This window comes from Vanellus vanellus, assembly GCF_965231255.1.
Source record: "Vanellus vanellus genome assembly, chromosome: 1".
Taxonomy (NCBI): domain Eukaryota; kingdom Metazoa; phylum Chordata; class Aves; order Charadriiformes; family Charadriidae; genus Vanellus; species Vanellus vanellus.
This window is the reverse complement of record NC_138905.1, coordinates 8,557,932-8,573,409: the sequence shown is the minus strand read 5'-3', so window position 1 is coordinate 8,573,409 and position 15,478 is coordinate 8,557,932. Positions and strand designations below refer to the sequence as shown.

The 15,478-nt window shown below is 39.2% G+C and overlaps 1 protein-coding gene across 1 annotated transcript; it reads right to left on the bottom strand.

Annotated features, from left to right (window-relative positions):
- Positions 1-282: 282 nt before the first annotated feature.
- Positions 283-13,698, bottom strand: HSPA14 (heat shock protein family A (Hsp70) member 14). Its single transcript, XM_082492300.1, has 14 exons — positions 13,615-13,698; positions 13,361-13,441; positions 13,165-13,247; positions 12,038-12,086; positions 11,100-11,193; positions 10,867-10,957; positions 9,582-9,686; positions 8,617-8,778; positions 7,559-7,714; positions 5,898-6,000; positions 4,302-4,517; positions 3,717-3,890; positions 2,660-2,730; positions 283-1,073 (listed from the first exon to the last, which is right to left on the bottom strand). Exons 1-14 carry the CDS (start codon positions 13,669-13,671, stop codon positions 995-997), a joined length of 1,521 nt encoding a protein of 506 aa, XP_082348426.1. The 5' UTR covers positions 13,672-13,698; the 3' UTR covers positions 283-994.
- Between the last annotated feature and the right edge of the window lie 1,780 nt (positions 13,699-15,478).

Below are 15,478 nucleotides of genomic sequence, written 5' to 3'. Positions count from 1 at the left end.
AAAATACTGAAATACACATTCCGTTAACATAAGACAATTTGGGAAGCTTGTAGAAAAGCAGGTAACTGAACATAGGTCTCTTCACATCCGGACAGGCATCCCTTGCTCTAGTTTCTGTCTCTAATTTTGAGGCTCTACTGTGTCATTTTGAATTTTTTATATGATAAAATCTGGCCCTCAGGGCTGAACTGTTGCCCTTTAACTGCACATTAGGTTGAGACCCTCAAATCCTCTTACTACACTTGCCTGCTCTGTCTCCTTCTTATTACTCCCTTACTGAAATGAAAAAAAGCTGCCAGTTTATATCTAATCAAATACACAATGACATAGATTAGAACAGTTCCACATGGAATGGAAGATGCCAGGCTCTGCATAAAAAAAATAATGTATTTTATTAGTAACACATAAATAAGCACATGTAACCCGTACACACATTTTTCAGGTAATACCACAAAACCATCTTGCAGTAACTTCAGGGGGGGAAAAAAAAAAAAATCCTGCTCAAGACGTCAGCGCAAACGGGCATCAACTCCCCGGTTTCAGACAACATCAGGACCACACAGGATTTCAGTACAATTTGGTACAGTTATCAGAGTGGATTTTCACCAGTCTGGCTCTCGCTCGTTCAATGCTATGCTGCTGAAGGCACAGATACAGTGGTGGAATGGGTATAGGACATGATTAGTGCAAGGAAAAAATCTTTATAGACTATGTAATATGCTTGTTGCTGACCCACAGGCAGGAGGATTTGCCCTTTGCATTTTTTAAAACAGGTGGTGATAATTCAATGCTGTGCTGTCTGCGTGTCTTGATTAACGTTTTGCACCACGATTTCCAATCCAAACAGACTTGGTGGCAAATTAATGTTTTACTTCAGTTTATTACAGTCCTCTAAGAAACATTAAAGACATCGCAGAGAGAGTCACCACTTTGGCAGAAAAGCCAACAACAGACAAAAATCAACTTAGAAAAAAGCATTGCCTTTCAAAAGGGACTATGACGCCACTTCCACAGTGATGATTTCACACTTTCCGGTATCTTGATCTGTGCAAGTAACATGCAAAGACCCATCCCTAAATAAAAGAGAAAGGTATGTTTAGGACTATCTCAACACAACACTTTGTATGTTACTGCATGTTCCAGAGAGGACAAACGACAGTCTTTATGCAGCGGAAAGGAAGAAAGATGAACATCAGAATATCCAGGGAAGAACATGCTTCAACATAGATGAAATTGTTTTACCAAATTAATTTTCATTTATTGGGTCTTTAGATATGTACTTTTTGCCCTCTATCAAAGCATGCATCTTCTCTCTCTACATATGGTGGAACTGATTCAGGGACATGGTTTAAACATTACAGCTAAGTTTATTTAGTACAGGTTTGTAAATAGAATCTGCAGTAGTATTCTCAAGATGAGTATTCTGAATAACTCTGAGTAAAAGCAACCAACAGACGAGCACATCTCAAAGCATGAGAATTTGACTTTTTAAAAATAGTAGTCTTTAAATACCCAGGATCTCTTTCAAGGAGGAAAACTGTAATTTTCAAAATCCAAGAATTAGAGATAATATTGAATCCTACTTCATCTAGACATACAACAGTAATCTAGATGTAGTATTTAGACACAAATAGATGCGTTATAGTTTCCCTAGTCTTTTTCATCTAAATATTAAAACCCTTTTTAAAATAACACAGGTTTTCTGCACTGTACACTTGCACATATAATCCCTAAGATGTTTCGTTTATCAGTGCTAAGTGCAAATCTCTGCATGACTAACAACGTATTTTAGGTGAAGTCTGTTAATAGAGCATTAATACACCCGATGATTAACATATCAAGTATTTTGCACTCAAATAGCAAGTAGGGATTTGGTTTTACAGCAACATCTAGACAACTCTCATATTATTTAGAAAAGCAATATGAAATTCAGGACAGTCCTCAGAAGACAAACATGCTTTCCTTACTTAGAATTCCACATTCTGATATCTTTATAAACTATTTTGACTATCTCAAACAAGCCCAAACACTGCTAGGAAGACCTAAGAAAGCTGGAGAAGTTTCTTCAGTATCACACGATCCCTCTTCCCGACCCGCCATAAGATACAGAATTACCCGTTTATTACGGGAAAATACAAAGTAAAAAGTAGATTTATGAAGCCTGACTTTCTGTGGCATTGTTTCTCATGCTGAACCACCCTGCCCCTGAAAGGCTAGAGCCACAGGTTTTCCTCACAAATGCTAAATATGAGAAGTCCTTTATGAATTCCTTATCAACTAATAAAGACGGATTCTACTTCAGTTTTTCCTAAGAGTGTGGGCATTCAGCAGAACTACCTGACCCCTTCTACAGGAAATTTGAGATCCTGGCTGCTCTCAAGCACGGTTAAACTAAACAACAGTTCAGAAGTTGCTAAAAATCACCTATACAACTATGTTAAGTTTTATTTCTTTAGGAATCAAACAATGAAAGCAAAAAAGGTACTACATAAAACCCACATTCCTACAGAATTTACCCCTGCTAGGACACAGCCCTGTAAGCAATGAAATGCTGAAATTTCTCAACACAAAATTAAACATTCTGTAACAAGAGAAAAGACTGCTTGTCAGAAGTGTGACAGAGCAAGTTAAACAGCAGAACAATAAACATTTTGGGTACCTTTTCATAGTGAGAACAGTTAGTATATCATGTAGGCCATCCTCCTTTTTATCTAAATCCTGGAGTACAATCTATTTATTAAAAAAAAAAAAGTGTTAAATTATAATCAAGTTCTCTAAACCCCTGCACAGTGTTTTATTGGAAGTGACACAATAGGCAAGGTGTGCAATTCATTCTGTTTAGCATCTCATATTAATAATTCAAAATCAAAGCACACCCTAGTGGACTTCACCCATCCATAGGGCAAATCTATGCATTTTTAGCTATTTGTACTGCTGTTTCAGTGGTTTTGTTTCAGCTGGAGGACCTACAACTCCCATAGACTACATTAAGAGCTGAGCATGTTCCTTTACTTAGGATCAGTTCTGTAATTATTAGGTTACACCCTTTCTTTATCGCCTTAAAGATCTTCAGGCAGGACTAAGGTGGAATACCAATTTTCTCAAGTATTCCATCCATTTCAGCCACATCTGCCCCCCTTCCTGATGCTTTAAGTGCCCTGAAGCCAAGGGAAGCACATCATCACCGTTTCAAACAAGCTGTGTTCTCTCAATAGGTTGACTCCCAAGTAATATCATCTTTATGTCAGGTGAGGATTTAATCATATCATCTTACCACTGTGAAAAATCAAAAGATCCTGTCCCTTCTAGGAAGTTCAAAAAGTAATCAACAGTACATACACTAGCTACATCATTACCTCCAGCGGTTTTATTTCTAAGATGTCGGAGATGTGCACTACTGGAACGACCAGTTATGATCCCTCATCCCAGGTGAGCTTACTACAGGAGTGCCAAATGTCTCCCCCCCCCTTTAGAAATTCAAAAGAGAAACTTCAATTTCTTGAAAAAGTGCTTCAATACTTCATAACACATTGACAGAAGAACACTTAAAGACTGTTTCCCATATAGATGTACATAATTCTAATTTTGTAACAAAAAGTTTTGGTAAGGGTGGGATTCGTTTCCGTTTTAGTATTCCCCCCCCCCCCCCCCCCAGATCCACTTGATTTCCTGGTGGTTAATATTAAAAGTGCATATGAATGTGTATATACACTCACCTGGGCAAATTTCCCTTCTTCGTTCATGGGACTTTCCCCCAGTGACTCATATAGTTCAAGGCATACAGAAGAAGTGTTTCCAGGAGCATGCAGGGTGTGCTGCCTTCGAGCTGGTAACGGTGTCCCTGATGGAAATAGCACCGTGAATTTGTCAGCCCCTGACTCGTCTACTCCCTTGAAAAAGAAAAAAAAAAAGTTCATGCCTTTCTCTAAGTACTTCTGTGAGCTGGAAGTGTTACAGCAGCACTCCATGAGAAAAGAAATCCAAGATCCATTCTCTCTGCCACATTTATGATCAAATTAAGTAAAAAAGAAAAATAAAGAGACATTCCTATAAATAAGTGAGAAAGTCCAGCTATTACAGTAAAGGAAAGACGCAATCTATCTCCCCTCAAAATCAAGCCGTTTTTCCTGTCAATTTTTTTGTCAATAAACCTAAGTTACCAATTACTGCTGATCTATAGCTAATCTGTAGAACTACTACTAATAAAACATTACTGCTTCTCTAACATCAATTGTGCATAAGTAGTGCTGTCTACTCATTGCAGCAGTAAAATCTTTTAACTTAAATCATTTTAGCCTTACCTTAAGAAGAATATCTTTGGCAGAACACTCAATAAAGAGTGCTTCTTCTTCTAACAAGGGATTCTCTTTCCCTAACAGAATTCCTGCCTCCATGGCTGCACCAATGGGAATAACTTCATCTGGAGGAATTGAATTCAGTAATTCCACAGTTGGGAAAATGTCTTTGATCAGCTGCTGTAGCTTCGGGATTCGAGCAGACCCACCACACAGAACTACCTGGAAAACATGCCTTAATGATTTCAAATCTTTCTTCTGACTGATATCAGACAGGTCACAACCTGCAATACAGAAATGCAAACTGCTCTGGGATATTTTATTATCTACAGTTGTTAAAAGAAAAACTGGTGCCATCTTTGCTTGACTTCTGTTACTTTTGTATTTGATATTAAAGGAAAAAGCTTGCAAGTGTGAAATGGCACCTTGAAAGAGTATGTCTTAAAATAAGCATCAGCTACATGAAGTAACATTTAAAAATTGAGGAGTTCATCATAAAGGGAAGGGAGCTCCAGAGGTTATCTAGTCCAATCTCCTGCCCAGAACAGGTCCAGTTACAACAGGCTGCTTAGGACCTTATCTCCATGGATATAGATTCCAGACTCTGTGGGCCCTTCTTTCAGTGTTTGATTACCCTCACGCTACAAATTCTTTTCTTGGTTTCTAGAATTTCCCCATGTTGTAACTTGCGCTGCTTGCTCTTAGGAGTACATCAGGTTTTGTCCCATGTACGCCTTCCCATTAGGTAACCACAGGCACCGCTACCCTGAGCCTAAAAAATACTGCCACCAGAAAACAAAAGATTTTCTCTGAACAATGGCCTGGGCTACTTCATTATCCTACCAGTGAAACTCAGGTGTGACACAGCAAACACTAATTAAGGGTCTGAAACAGCATCAAGTAGCATTAAGAGCAGCAGCTAGCTTTTGCTGCAGGCTTTATGTGCCAATTCCTCTAGCAATAACTGCAGCACTACTTGCCACCCACAGGTGCACAGGGGTTGAGATGAAGTTACTCTCTCATACCAAAGCAAAAAAGACATTTGAATGAAAGCAGTAATGTTTGTTACTTTACTCACCATCTGTGGTATTAAAGCATTCTATGGTTTAGCATCTAACATGTTCCTAAGTTCTTTAAGCTGACAAGGAGGAACATGAGCACTAAGTAGACACTAAGCGATTTGTTCAACTCCCAAGACAAAAAAAGTGAAAACCCAGGCTTTCTCCAGAAGTGTCAGCAAACCCCATCCGAAGTTCAGTGAAGGTAGAAGAAAGTCTATAAATTAAACTTAAATATTCCTCTGCTCCAACAAGAGTTACACAAACACACCAAATAGAAACAAATCCTGTACTATTTACTCAATATGTGGCAGTAAAAACATTGTTGACTCTGAAACTACCTTATACTGAACTTCAAATAACCAAAATGAAAGCAAAGATCATGGTTCTAAAGATCTTTGGGTCTTCATACTTTAAGCACTTTCGGCTCAGACCCAACACACACATCATGAAATAATCTCAGTCTGCAAAGAAAACAGGGCCTATAAATATTCTTTTTGTGGAGTTATAAAGCATACTACAGACAAATGATTTCTATTATTACCTTATTAATATCATCTGCTGCAAATCCAACTTGCTGCAAGAGCTTTTTAATTGCTTCTACACATTTACTAAAAAGTGAAGAACAGATAAGTTCAAACCTGGCCCTAAAAGAAAAAAAAAAATTTAAGTGTCATTTCATCCATTAGAGACAAATATTTGAAATGGAATAACAATAATTTTTAGAATATACTTTGTTCCTCTAGCTATACACCTGCTACTAACTGATTTTTTTAAACAAACAAACAAAAAAACCACATTTCCTAATTATTCACCTCAAAGAAGTGATTTCTTTGTCATTGTTTTGAAGATATCTGTGCTACTGATTCCACCGTTAATAACTACATAGAACGCACATCCATTCTTCAGTGTACTCTAAAGAAAAAACAGTACTGTTGTCTTGACTCATATGTAGAAAAAGAAGCAAAAATCCTGGAACTGCTTCATCATCTTTAAAATGGAGACACAAAGACTCAAATGTGCCTCTTGAATCTTCAGCGGCAAATCACAGTGTCACGATTTGCACACAGGGAGTAGGTACTTAACCAAACTGAAAAACAAACTGGTCCTTGCTTTGGGCTCCTTCAAGCCTGAAGAAGAAGTTTTACTCTGTACAAATACAGCAAGTCAAGTTCTGCAACATTAGTTCACAGGATGAGCATCCCTATCCAAAACTGAGCTGACTGGAAAAGTGTTGGAGAATGGCTGCATGATCTTGGCCACAGCTCGCTTGAAAATCTGTGCGAGGCTCAGTTGACATAAGTTAGCCGAAGTAGGCCTTGCAAGCTGTGCTGAATTATGCTGATAAGGAACTTTACAAGAACATGCTGACCTTGCAGCAAAGAAATAAACAACTTTGAGGAAGAAGCAGCATAAAGAATGAGGAACTCGCATAGCTAGCTAACCGCAAGTAGGGGGGACTATGAAAATGTAACTTTTAGACCTTAGCCAATCAAAGAATGACTAGTAGGCATAATTATCTAAAACAGTATAAAAATGTAAGCGTGTTACAATAAAGTTAAAGCTTGCTTTATCACTCATATTGAGTTTGACTGCTTGACTTCCCTCGCTCGTCGCAGAAAAGCAATCAAAATCAGCTCAATATCTCAATAAGAGATCACCTCAAGAGAGAAAAGACTTAGAGTAGGACACAGCAGCATGAACAAAAAGACAGAAAACATCTTTCTACTCCAGCTGTCAAGAAGAGGCAACATCAAGACTTTCATGTCTCCTGTCATTCTGGAGCTCATTTACATGGAATAGTCCAAAAGTCTTATTTTCTTTAAGGAAAATCCAACAACAAAACAAATAATGGGGGGGAAAGGGGGGAACCACCTTGAGCAATTACAGTATCTATTCCCCTTTCATCAACCACCAGACTCCAAAGATGGGGTCTCCTTGTGCCCTTTTGCACTTCATTTTCTAACCATTAGGCAACATTGTTAGTGTTACTACCTCAAGTACTACAGATCATATGGTAACAGAATCATCAATATGAAACACAGCTGAAAGCAAGTAAGTTGGTCTTCTATCTTACTTCTGTTTCTAAAATTAATGCCATAAAAAAGAAATAAAAATCAAAGCTTATTGATCATCCTAAATACTGCCTAGAAAAATTTCAAGCATAGTTTTATGTAAAAGCAGTAGCTTCAGGATTTGCTTTACCTGGACACATTACAATCAAAATCCAATCCATCATACAATGAATCTACAAAACAGTTTGCACTTCCCAAGGTGGATAAAGAATGCTTTGCAATATCAGCGCTGTTCATTAACTTCATCATGGCTCTTGGATTTCCTCTAATATCATGTTTACAAGACCTACATTAAAAAAAAAAAAAAAAAGAACAGTTAAGAAAGGCAGGCATGAGTGATAATGCTAACTTTCTGAAAGGAAAAACAGATTAAAGCTATTAAACTTTATTTTCTGTAGACATTTTAGTATTATCTACAATGCCACTATTGAAAGCTCACAAAGAATAAAAGTGTCTATTTCAATTTCAACTAAAGAACACTGTGTAGAGCCACCCTGAACTCAGACGTTAGTAGTTATAGATTTAAATCTTTCTGAACAGCTTCTCAGCTGAACAAATCCCACAAGTGACTGCAAGGAACAGCAAAAAAAGGCCTGCAAGTTAACAGATTTTAATCACTGATTAAGAAGAAATAGAACACTGAACATTAGACACGTCAACAAAATAGTATGTTTCATCTAAAAAGTCTCTTTCTGATAGTACACAACTGACCACCTCAAGATCACTAAAGCTAATAGTACCACATTTGTCCATTTTCGTTCAGAGGATGACATGCCATACTGACTGCAGTCTGATGACCCAAGCCCCACCACAGCCCTTCATGCCAACAAGAAAAACAAACAAAACCCACACAGATGAATTCCTTGCAACTCCAAAAGCTTGTGAATGAGAGGATGTAAGCAGCCTGTAGTCACATACGTCACTCAAAATACAGAACAGTTCATAGCCAAGCCCTTATAGCTCAACACCAACTTCAGGCAATATCCACCATAAACCACATATTTCCCAGTCTTCCTCCTTGGCCCTCAAGAACTGACTGTTTCCTTAATACCTTTATTTGAACCATTTCACTTGCAGACAGTCTGCTAGATTTGACAACCTAACATGATTTTTTTTTTTTTTTTAAAGCAAACATCAGATAATGAAGTTCCTCTCCTAATGGCAACATGCTTGGAATTCAACACCTACCTCTGAAATTCAGAAGCTAAGTGTTGTGCTAGAGCTTCTGTGAAGCAAACTCCACCAATGCTATCATCTGTGTTTGTAGCAAGCACACGATATATTCCACTGTTTACTTCTATGACTGTGATAGAAAGCGATGTTCCACCAAGTTTATAAACCAACACATTGCTGCCATAGTAAAAAGAAAAAGCAGCATCATTAGTAAGCCATCTAAAATTACATTTACTTTGACACACTTTTTAGAAAGATGACCACCATATCACGTATTGAAGGTTTTAATCAGTTTTGTCAAGAGAATTTGATTTGAGGTGTTTGTATTTAATGTTTCTTAGTACCATTGACTAATTCTGTTCTTTAGGGAACATTGTCAGGTAGTCTATTTCATACTGTGAGAGTCACCAACATTCTTCCTACAATGCAACTGAGAATTGAACATTACATAATTCTTGCCCATAATTTTGAATATCAGAAGGGTAAAAAATCCCAACCAAGAAGAAAAAAGACAAGACGTACGTTTGCACTGACAGCAGCCTTTGCTATTTTGATATTCTTGAGAATTATCTGAATATTCATGAGGGAAACCCAATGCACCTACTGAACCCAGGAACTCAGCTTTAGTTCTTCCAGCATATGTAAACTGACCCCAGCTCTCAATTAAAAAACAGCTATGCCAAAATCTGTTTAAGAAGGGATGCATTTTTGTTCAAGCCAATCAGCTCATTAAAGAGCAAGACAGAATCTGGGGACGAATCTGTAAAGACAATACTAAAAAAATAAAAAGCAGAACAAAGGGATTCAAAACAGTATGGATTTACAACTTCTAAATTGTTGTTGGCTTTATTGAGAGAAAAAAGATAAACAAGCCTCAAATTGTTAATTTACTATTGACTGCTCAGAATTCCCTCATTTAAGATTTCTCAGCATTTAAATACAGCAGCTTAAATTTAAGAAATAAAATATTGGGATTTTACCTTTTCCCAGTGGGTGAATCTTGGCCAATTCCATAAGCCAGGAGAGCGGCAGACGGTTCATGAATTAATCTCATAACATTAAACCCAGCAGCTGCAGCTGCTTCCCTGCGATAAGGCATAACAGCATTTCATTTTACTTTAATGATTTCACTATAGTCACACACACTATTGAGATTTCATCTGAACTACATATGCCACCAACTCAAAACTTGGTTACAGCATGGTATTAACAAAGCAAAGTGACTGGAAAAGGTTGGTATCCAGAAGTTCAGTTACTACTGCATTCTTCAGGTAGTCGGATCTGCTGCATGCTCATTGTCAAAGAAAACACTGACGTATCAGCCTACATACCCCATAAAAACAGCAAAACCTCCCTCAACTACATGACTAAAACCCCCACCCTCAATCAAACTTGGTAACTTATCTTCAAGTGTGGCATTAAAAGTTCTTGGTACACTATTTCACCAGATATCATGCTAGGAAAATTGCTTTTACTTCCAAATAAAGTTACCGCACTTTACTTCTAACGTTTTCTTCACACGTTTTCTTGAAACTTCAGTAACTCTGGGAGTGCCCTATAAGTAATTTCTTTGAAGTTATTCTGAAACTTGTATGCCAAAGCAATAGAACATTTTGTTATACATACTGCAATTACCCAGCTCACTAATGCTTTATGACCAACTTTAAGTGTCCTTTAAGTACTTCATGACAGTTAAACATAAGGGCTTCTACATACCAGAAAGTAGAAACAGATGCTGCCAATTATGTACAGCTTTAAGTCTAGTTATGCTTTCACATGGAGTAACTTTTATAGCAGAACTTTTTCCAAACAGAACTTCCAATTAGAATACTGGTGTGTATTCTGTATCTGCTCTCTGACAAAACAGTCCTCAATAAAGTCATGTAACACTAACACTGCTTGGTTTGGTGAGTATCATTGTATGAAGGGATGGGAAATTATGGAGGAGAGCTGAGGAACTATTTGCATTTCAAAGGGGACGCTGAAGATCCACATCTGAAATGACATTCTACCCTTGATGATACCAAAACTCCCTCTTGCTTCAATTGATTCAGAATTTAATTTTGGTTACAACAGTGATTTCCATCAAAAGTTTCTAAAGTCAGAATTTAATCTCCTGCTTTCATATCTTCCCAATTCAGATAGTTTCCCTATGTCTTGACTGAGAGTTGCAAGCTCAAATCCTTCAGGAGAATTCCCATCACTGATCTGCCAGCCCGTCTGCTTTAGGCACATTAAATAACAGAAAAATCTTAATCCTCTTACCCAAGGGCATTTTTCTGATTCTCTCCAAAATCAAATGGTACAGTGATAACAACGTCATTTACATCTGAACCCAATGCAGACTGAGCAGTTTCTGTTTATAAACATAGGCAGAACATGTTGATTAAAAGCAAAATACCAATATATTATATACAAGGACATAATATATATATATACAAGGACAGCTTAAAAAAAAAAAAAACACACAATAAGTTATGATTTTACTTATTATATACCTTTCATTTTAGTGAAAATTAGTTTTGCCACATCTTCTGGGTTAATAAGTTTATTATCTATTTCATATTGAAGTTTTCCATTCTTCTCAATTATCTGTAAGCAAATCAACATACCTTTGTTAGATACATCATTTGGTTATTAACAAAGGGTAATGTTTAATTTAGTTTCTGTCCAAAGTAAAAAGCAATGGACTGTGTAAATATTTTCTGCGTTAGTACTCTACTATAAGAGAATAAATGCTTCCAAGATACTTATCAAAGATCACAAAAACACCCTTGTATTATCCAACAGACACAACCGTGACATTCATATGGACTTAACAACTCCAGATTTTGCTTTTGTACTAAGGAAAATTTCTTAATACAAAAAGAATGCTTAGAACAAGAGTTCTACCAGTTTATATTCTGTAAGAAAAAATAACAACTAATATAAGCATGTCAATACAAAGAGTCAAAAAAAGGAAAAAACTTGTTCCTTCTTTAGGACTGTATTTTCTGGGATAATTTTTCTTATTTTGCAAAATGGATTCTAGTAACAAGCAGAGTATTATCCAAATTAAATACTGAGATTAAATCAAGTGGTTAATTATTTTTATCACAAGATACTGTAACCTGAGCATTTTCTACCAGTGCTAAGAAACACCACAATGCTATTTATTACCCAAATATATTAAGAATCATCCCTTTTGAGAATGACCAAAAATTTTATACCTATACATTTTTTCCGTTGGACTACATTATGACAGCAGATCTCAGAACATGGTGAAGTTTTCTACTTTATAAAAAGAGAAACATTCTATACAGCAGCAAATGGATCTCATACAATGAGAGCTGACCACTACAGAACACAAACATGGTGTGGCACAAACAATGCCAAGAACAGTACAAAGTGATACAAGTTATTTTGAGAACAACAAATAAACCTAGATGATACTCACTGAACATTTGCTTTCTGCAATATATTTCTCTGCCTGTGGGTCACCAGAGCTGTCCAGACAAATTCAAAATAACAAAATAAATCATATGCTCAAGGGTAATCGCACAAATTCATATTGCCGATATTCCTTATAACATCTACAGCATATGAAACTATGCTTCAACCAAAATTCCTGTTTCCATTCTACAGATACATTTACACAGAAAAAAACCCAACAGTTCTGACTGCTGGTATCTTTCAATCCCCTTTCCCCAAACCAATGGTAGGAAAAAACCCTAGAAGTTAGTGAAAAAGGAAAACAAAACCCAATGTGTTGTTTTAACCTGCTATCCTCAATAATCATTATAAAAGATTTTAGGGGCATTTTTGTTGCATTAACTGAAATAATGTGACAGCAATAAGCTGACTATCCTTAATCTTCTACTAACTACATGAAGCTATGCATCTGAAAAGTGCTGAGAAATACATCAGAACAGACATAATCTTATCAGCTCCTTTCAACAACAGCTGTAACACACAGCTAGGTTATCACTGAAAAGTTTTGTCACATCTCTAATGGTACACTGAAACCAACAAGTTTAGTTCTAGTATCACTGTAACTGCCAGCAAAAATCGTCACAGCTCCACTAACTGAAGAATCACAACGGGCATCACATCAGTGCGTTTCGTGACTGTAACAAAAGCAATATAAAGTTTCATGCAAATAAAACCATCGTGGATTTTAGTCACAAGAAAACATCCAGGTAACAAGATGTTTTAGTTAAGAAACTTAAGTATATATCAAAAGCATATACGCAAAAGTAGAATTACTGAACAGACAATTGGTTCTGTTTTACCTCAAACCAGGACAGCAACTTGTTACTAAATTTCACAATTTGATTTTTGCAGACAAATTCAGGCATAAAATACTACGCAACTCTTTACTCTTCATACTGGAATGAAACATAGATTAAGAAGTTCACAATATGAATTTTTAATATCTGACATACCTTCCTGTCAATGTGAGGTTAACCGAACTACTGTCACACTGAAGCGCCTCCAATATCAGTGCTGAGCCTACGCTTTCCTGACCAGCTTTAATGGGGAAAACTGAGCTTCTCACCTTCCCTTTCACACCTGTTCTCTTACCTTCTCCCAAGGATCTGCTTTACTTTCACTACAGTGTTTGAAATATTTCTTATTCTACTTTGCTTTGCAGCTAAGCCAACGACCTGAATGAAAAATAAAGAAAAATAACAAAACAAAACAAAAACCACAAAAAACGTGAGCAACAGGCAGATCTCCCTCTCCCACCCAAGCCCCCACCGCCGGCGGGCGGCCTCACCTCCTCGCTTTCCGAGAAAGCGACGACCGCAGGAGTGACCCTGTCCCCGGCGTCGTTGGCGACCACGTCGGCGCGACCATCCTGAGGAGAGAGGCACCGCCCATCAGCCACCCCTCAGGGCCCCTCCTCAGGGCTTCACTCACTGCGTGACCCGTGAGGGAGCAGAAATGGCTGCGGCCCACCACCTCCCCGCGGCAAGAACACCCCCGAGCGGCCACGACACGCCCAACCCGCCCCAGACCTCAACCCCTCACCTTATAGACGGCGGCGCAGGCACAGGTAGCGCCCAGGTGAACGCCGATGGCCGCCATCAGCCCCTCCCGCTCCACGCGCGCCCACCGCCCCACCATGCACCGCGCACCCCCTAACCAATCCCGCTCGCCGCTTCTCCCCGTTCACCAATCAAAGCCCGCACCGCCCTCGCCCGCACACCAATGTAAGGTTGGGAGTGCAGACCAGCCAATGAGAAAAATCGAGAGTGGGGCATCATCGCGCGTAGCAACGGCGCAGAGTCGGCGGGGGGCGGTCGCTGAGGGGAGGTGGTGTAGGGGAGCGCTGGGCCCGCGGCCGGCGGGTCGGGGTAGCGGCGGAGGGGCCAACCGCTGCGGAAAGGGAGGTTAAAATGGAGACAGGAGGATGGGGCTATTTCACGCTTGTACTGGGGTGCGTGTGGTTCATGTCGGTGGCGTCTCTCAGGGGTTAATTGCAGGCAATGAAGCACGCGGAGACAGTGTAAATATTTTTTTATCCAGGTGCTGTAGTTAGCGAAGCAGCCGAGCTGAAGCGCCGATTTTGCAGAATCTAACCAACGTCTGAAAGCAAAGCTCAGCGTCGTGTTATGTTGGACTTCTGTTGGAGAAATCCATCTTGGCATTACCACGAATGGAGAGGAGATTATTTCTAGTCAATCCTGGGGAAATTTAACATCATTCACACAGAATTCACTTCATCCTGAGGAGAGCCACCATCGTTATGTTACAGAATCACAGAATCTCCTAGAATGGAAAAGACCTGCAAGATCATCTAGTCCAATCATCATCCTAACACTCACAAGCCCACCACTAAGCCATGTCCCCGAGCGCTATATCTACACGACCCTTAAATACCTCCAGGGATGGGGACTCCACCGCTGCCCTGGGTAATGCATTCCAATGCCTGATGACCCTCTCAGTAAAGAAATTCTTCCTCATATCTAATCTAAACTTCCCTTGGTGCAACTAGAAGCCATTTCCTCTTGTTCTATCACTTGTTACTTGACAGAACAGGTCAGCCCCGACCTTTCTGCAACCTCCTTTCACATAGCTGTAGAGAGCGATAAGGTCTCCCCTCAGCCTACTTTTCTCCAGGAGAAAAAAGCCATGTTGAAGGCTCCTTTGATTTCAGGTGGCCCTGTAATGGGCACAGCAAAGTTCTCTCTGTGCCTTAACAGGGAGCAGGTCACCTCATGTGCAGCTTTGGGTCCTCTCACTGCAAAGGTGACAGTGGTTCTGCAAGTTTGGGTCCTCATTTGCCTCTCAACTCCATAAGGAGTCTAAATGCTGTGCCATACCGTCTCACTGCATCATTCCGAGGTAAAGATTGTCCTTATCCTTGTGTTATCTATGATATGTGGGAGGGTTAAAGGAACGAATGGAGATCACATAGAGTTTACAGGAGCTATCCGGCGTCGGAAATGGATTTTGTGTCCCCAAACTGATCCTGGGCTTCTTAAGTCACAGGACAGTCTTCCTTTCAGGAACCGAGCTTGCTGAAGTCTGACCAAAGGCTGGAGTTCAGATTGCTGGCAGTGCATGCTTGGGAGACAATCGCAGTGTTGATAAAGGCAAAATTTGCACAACTGAGAACAATACCTTTGAAGTATGTCCAAATTGTTGCTCCTTTCTGACTTCTCTTTAAATGGGGGAATGAATGAGAAGAAAGGTCCTGCACATCTTCAGGTACCTACACCAAACAAACCCACAATGCTCCCCCTGCAACAAACTCACCTCTGATTTAGCCACGTACTCTGCTGAAACCTCTTAATATTATCTCCAAGCTGACAAAACAGTGGCCCAAACTTCCACAGGATCTGAGCTGCCTCTTCTGTCCCAGTCTGTGGCACATCTCTCGACCACTGAA

Excerpts from the sequence above, each read along its gene's own strand:
- HSPA14 (XM_082492300.1), bottom strand. The coding sequence starts at position 13,671 with ATGGCGGCCATCGGCGTTCACCTGGGCGCTACCTGTGCCTGCGCCGCC. Across the intron at positions 10,958-11,099 it reads AATTTTCACTAAAATGAAAG|AAACTGCTCAGTCTGCATTG; the intron begins GTATATAATAAG and ends GTTTATAAACAG. Across the intron at positions 7,715-8,616 it reads TTAGCTTCTGAATTTCAGAG|GTCTTGTAAACATGATATTA; the intron begins GTAGGTGTTGAA and ends TTTTTAATGTAG.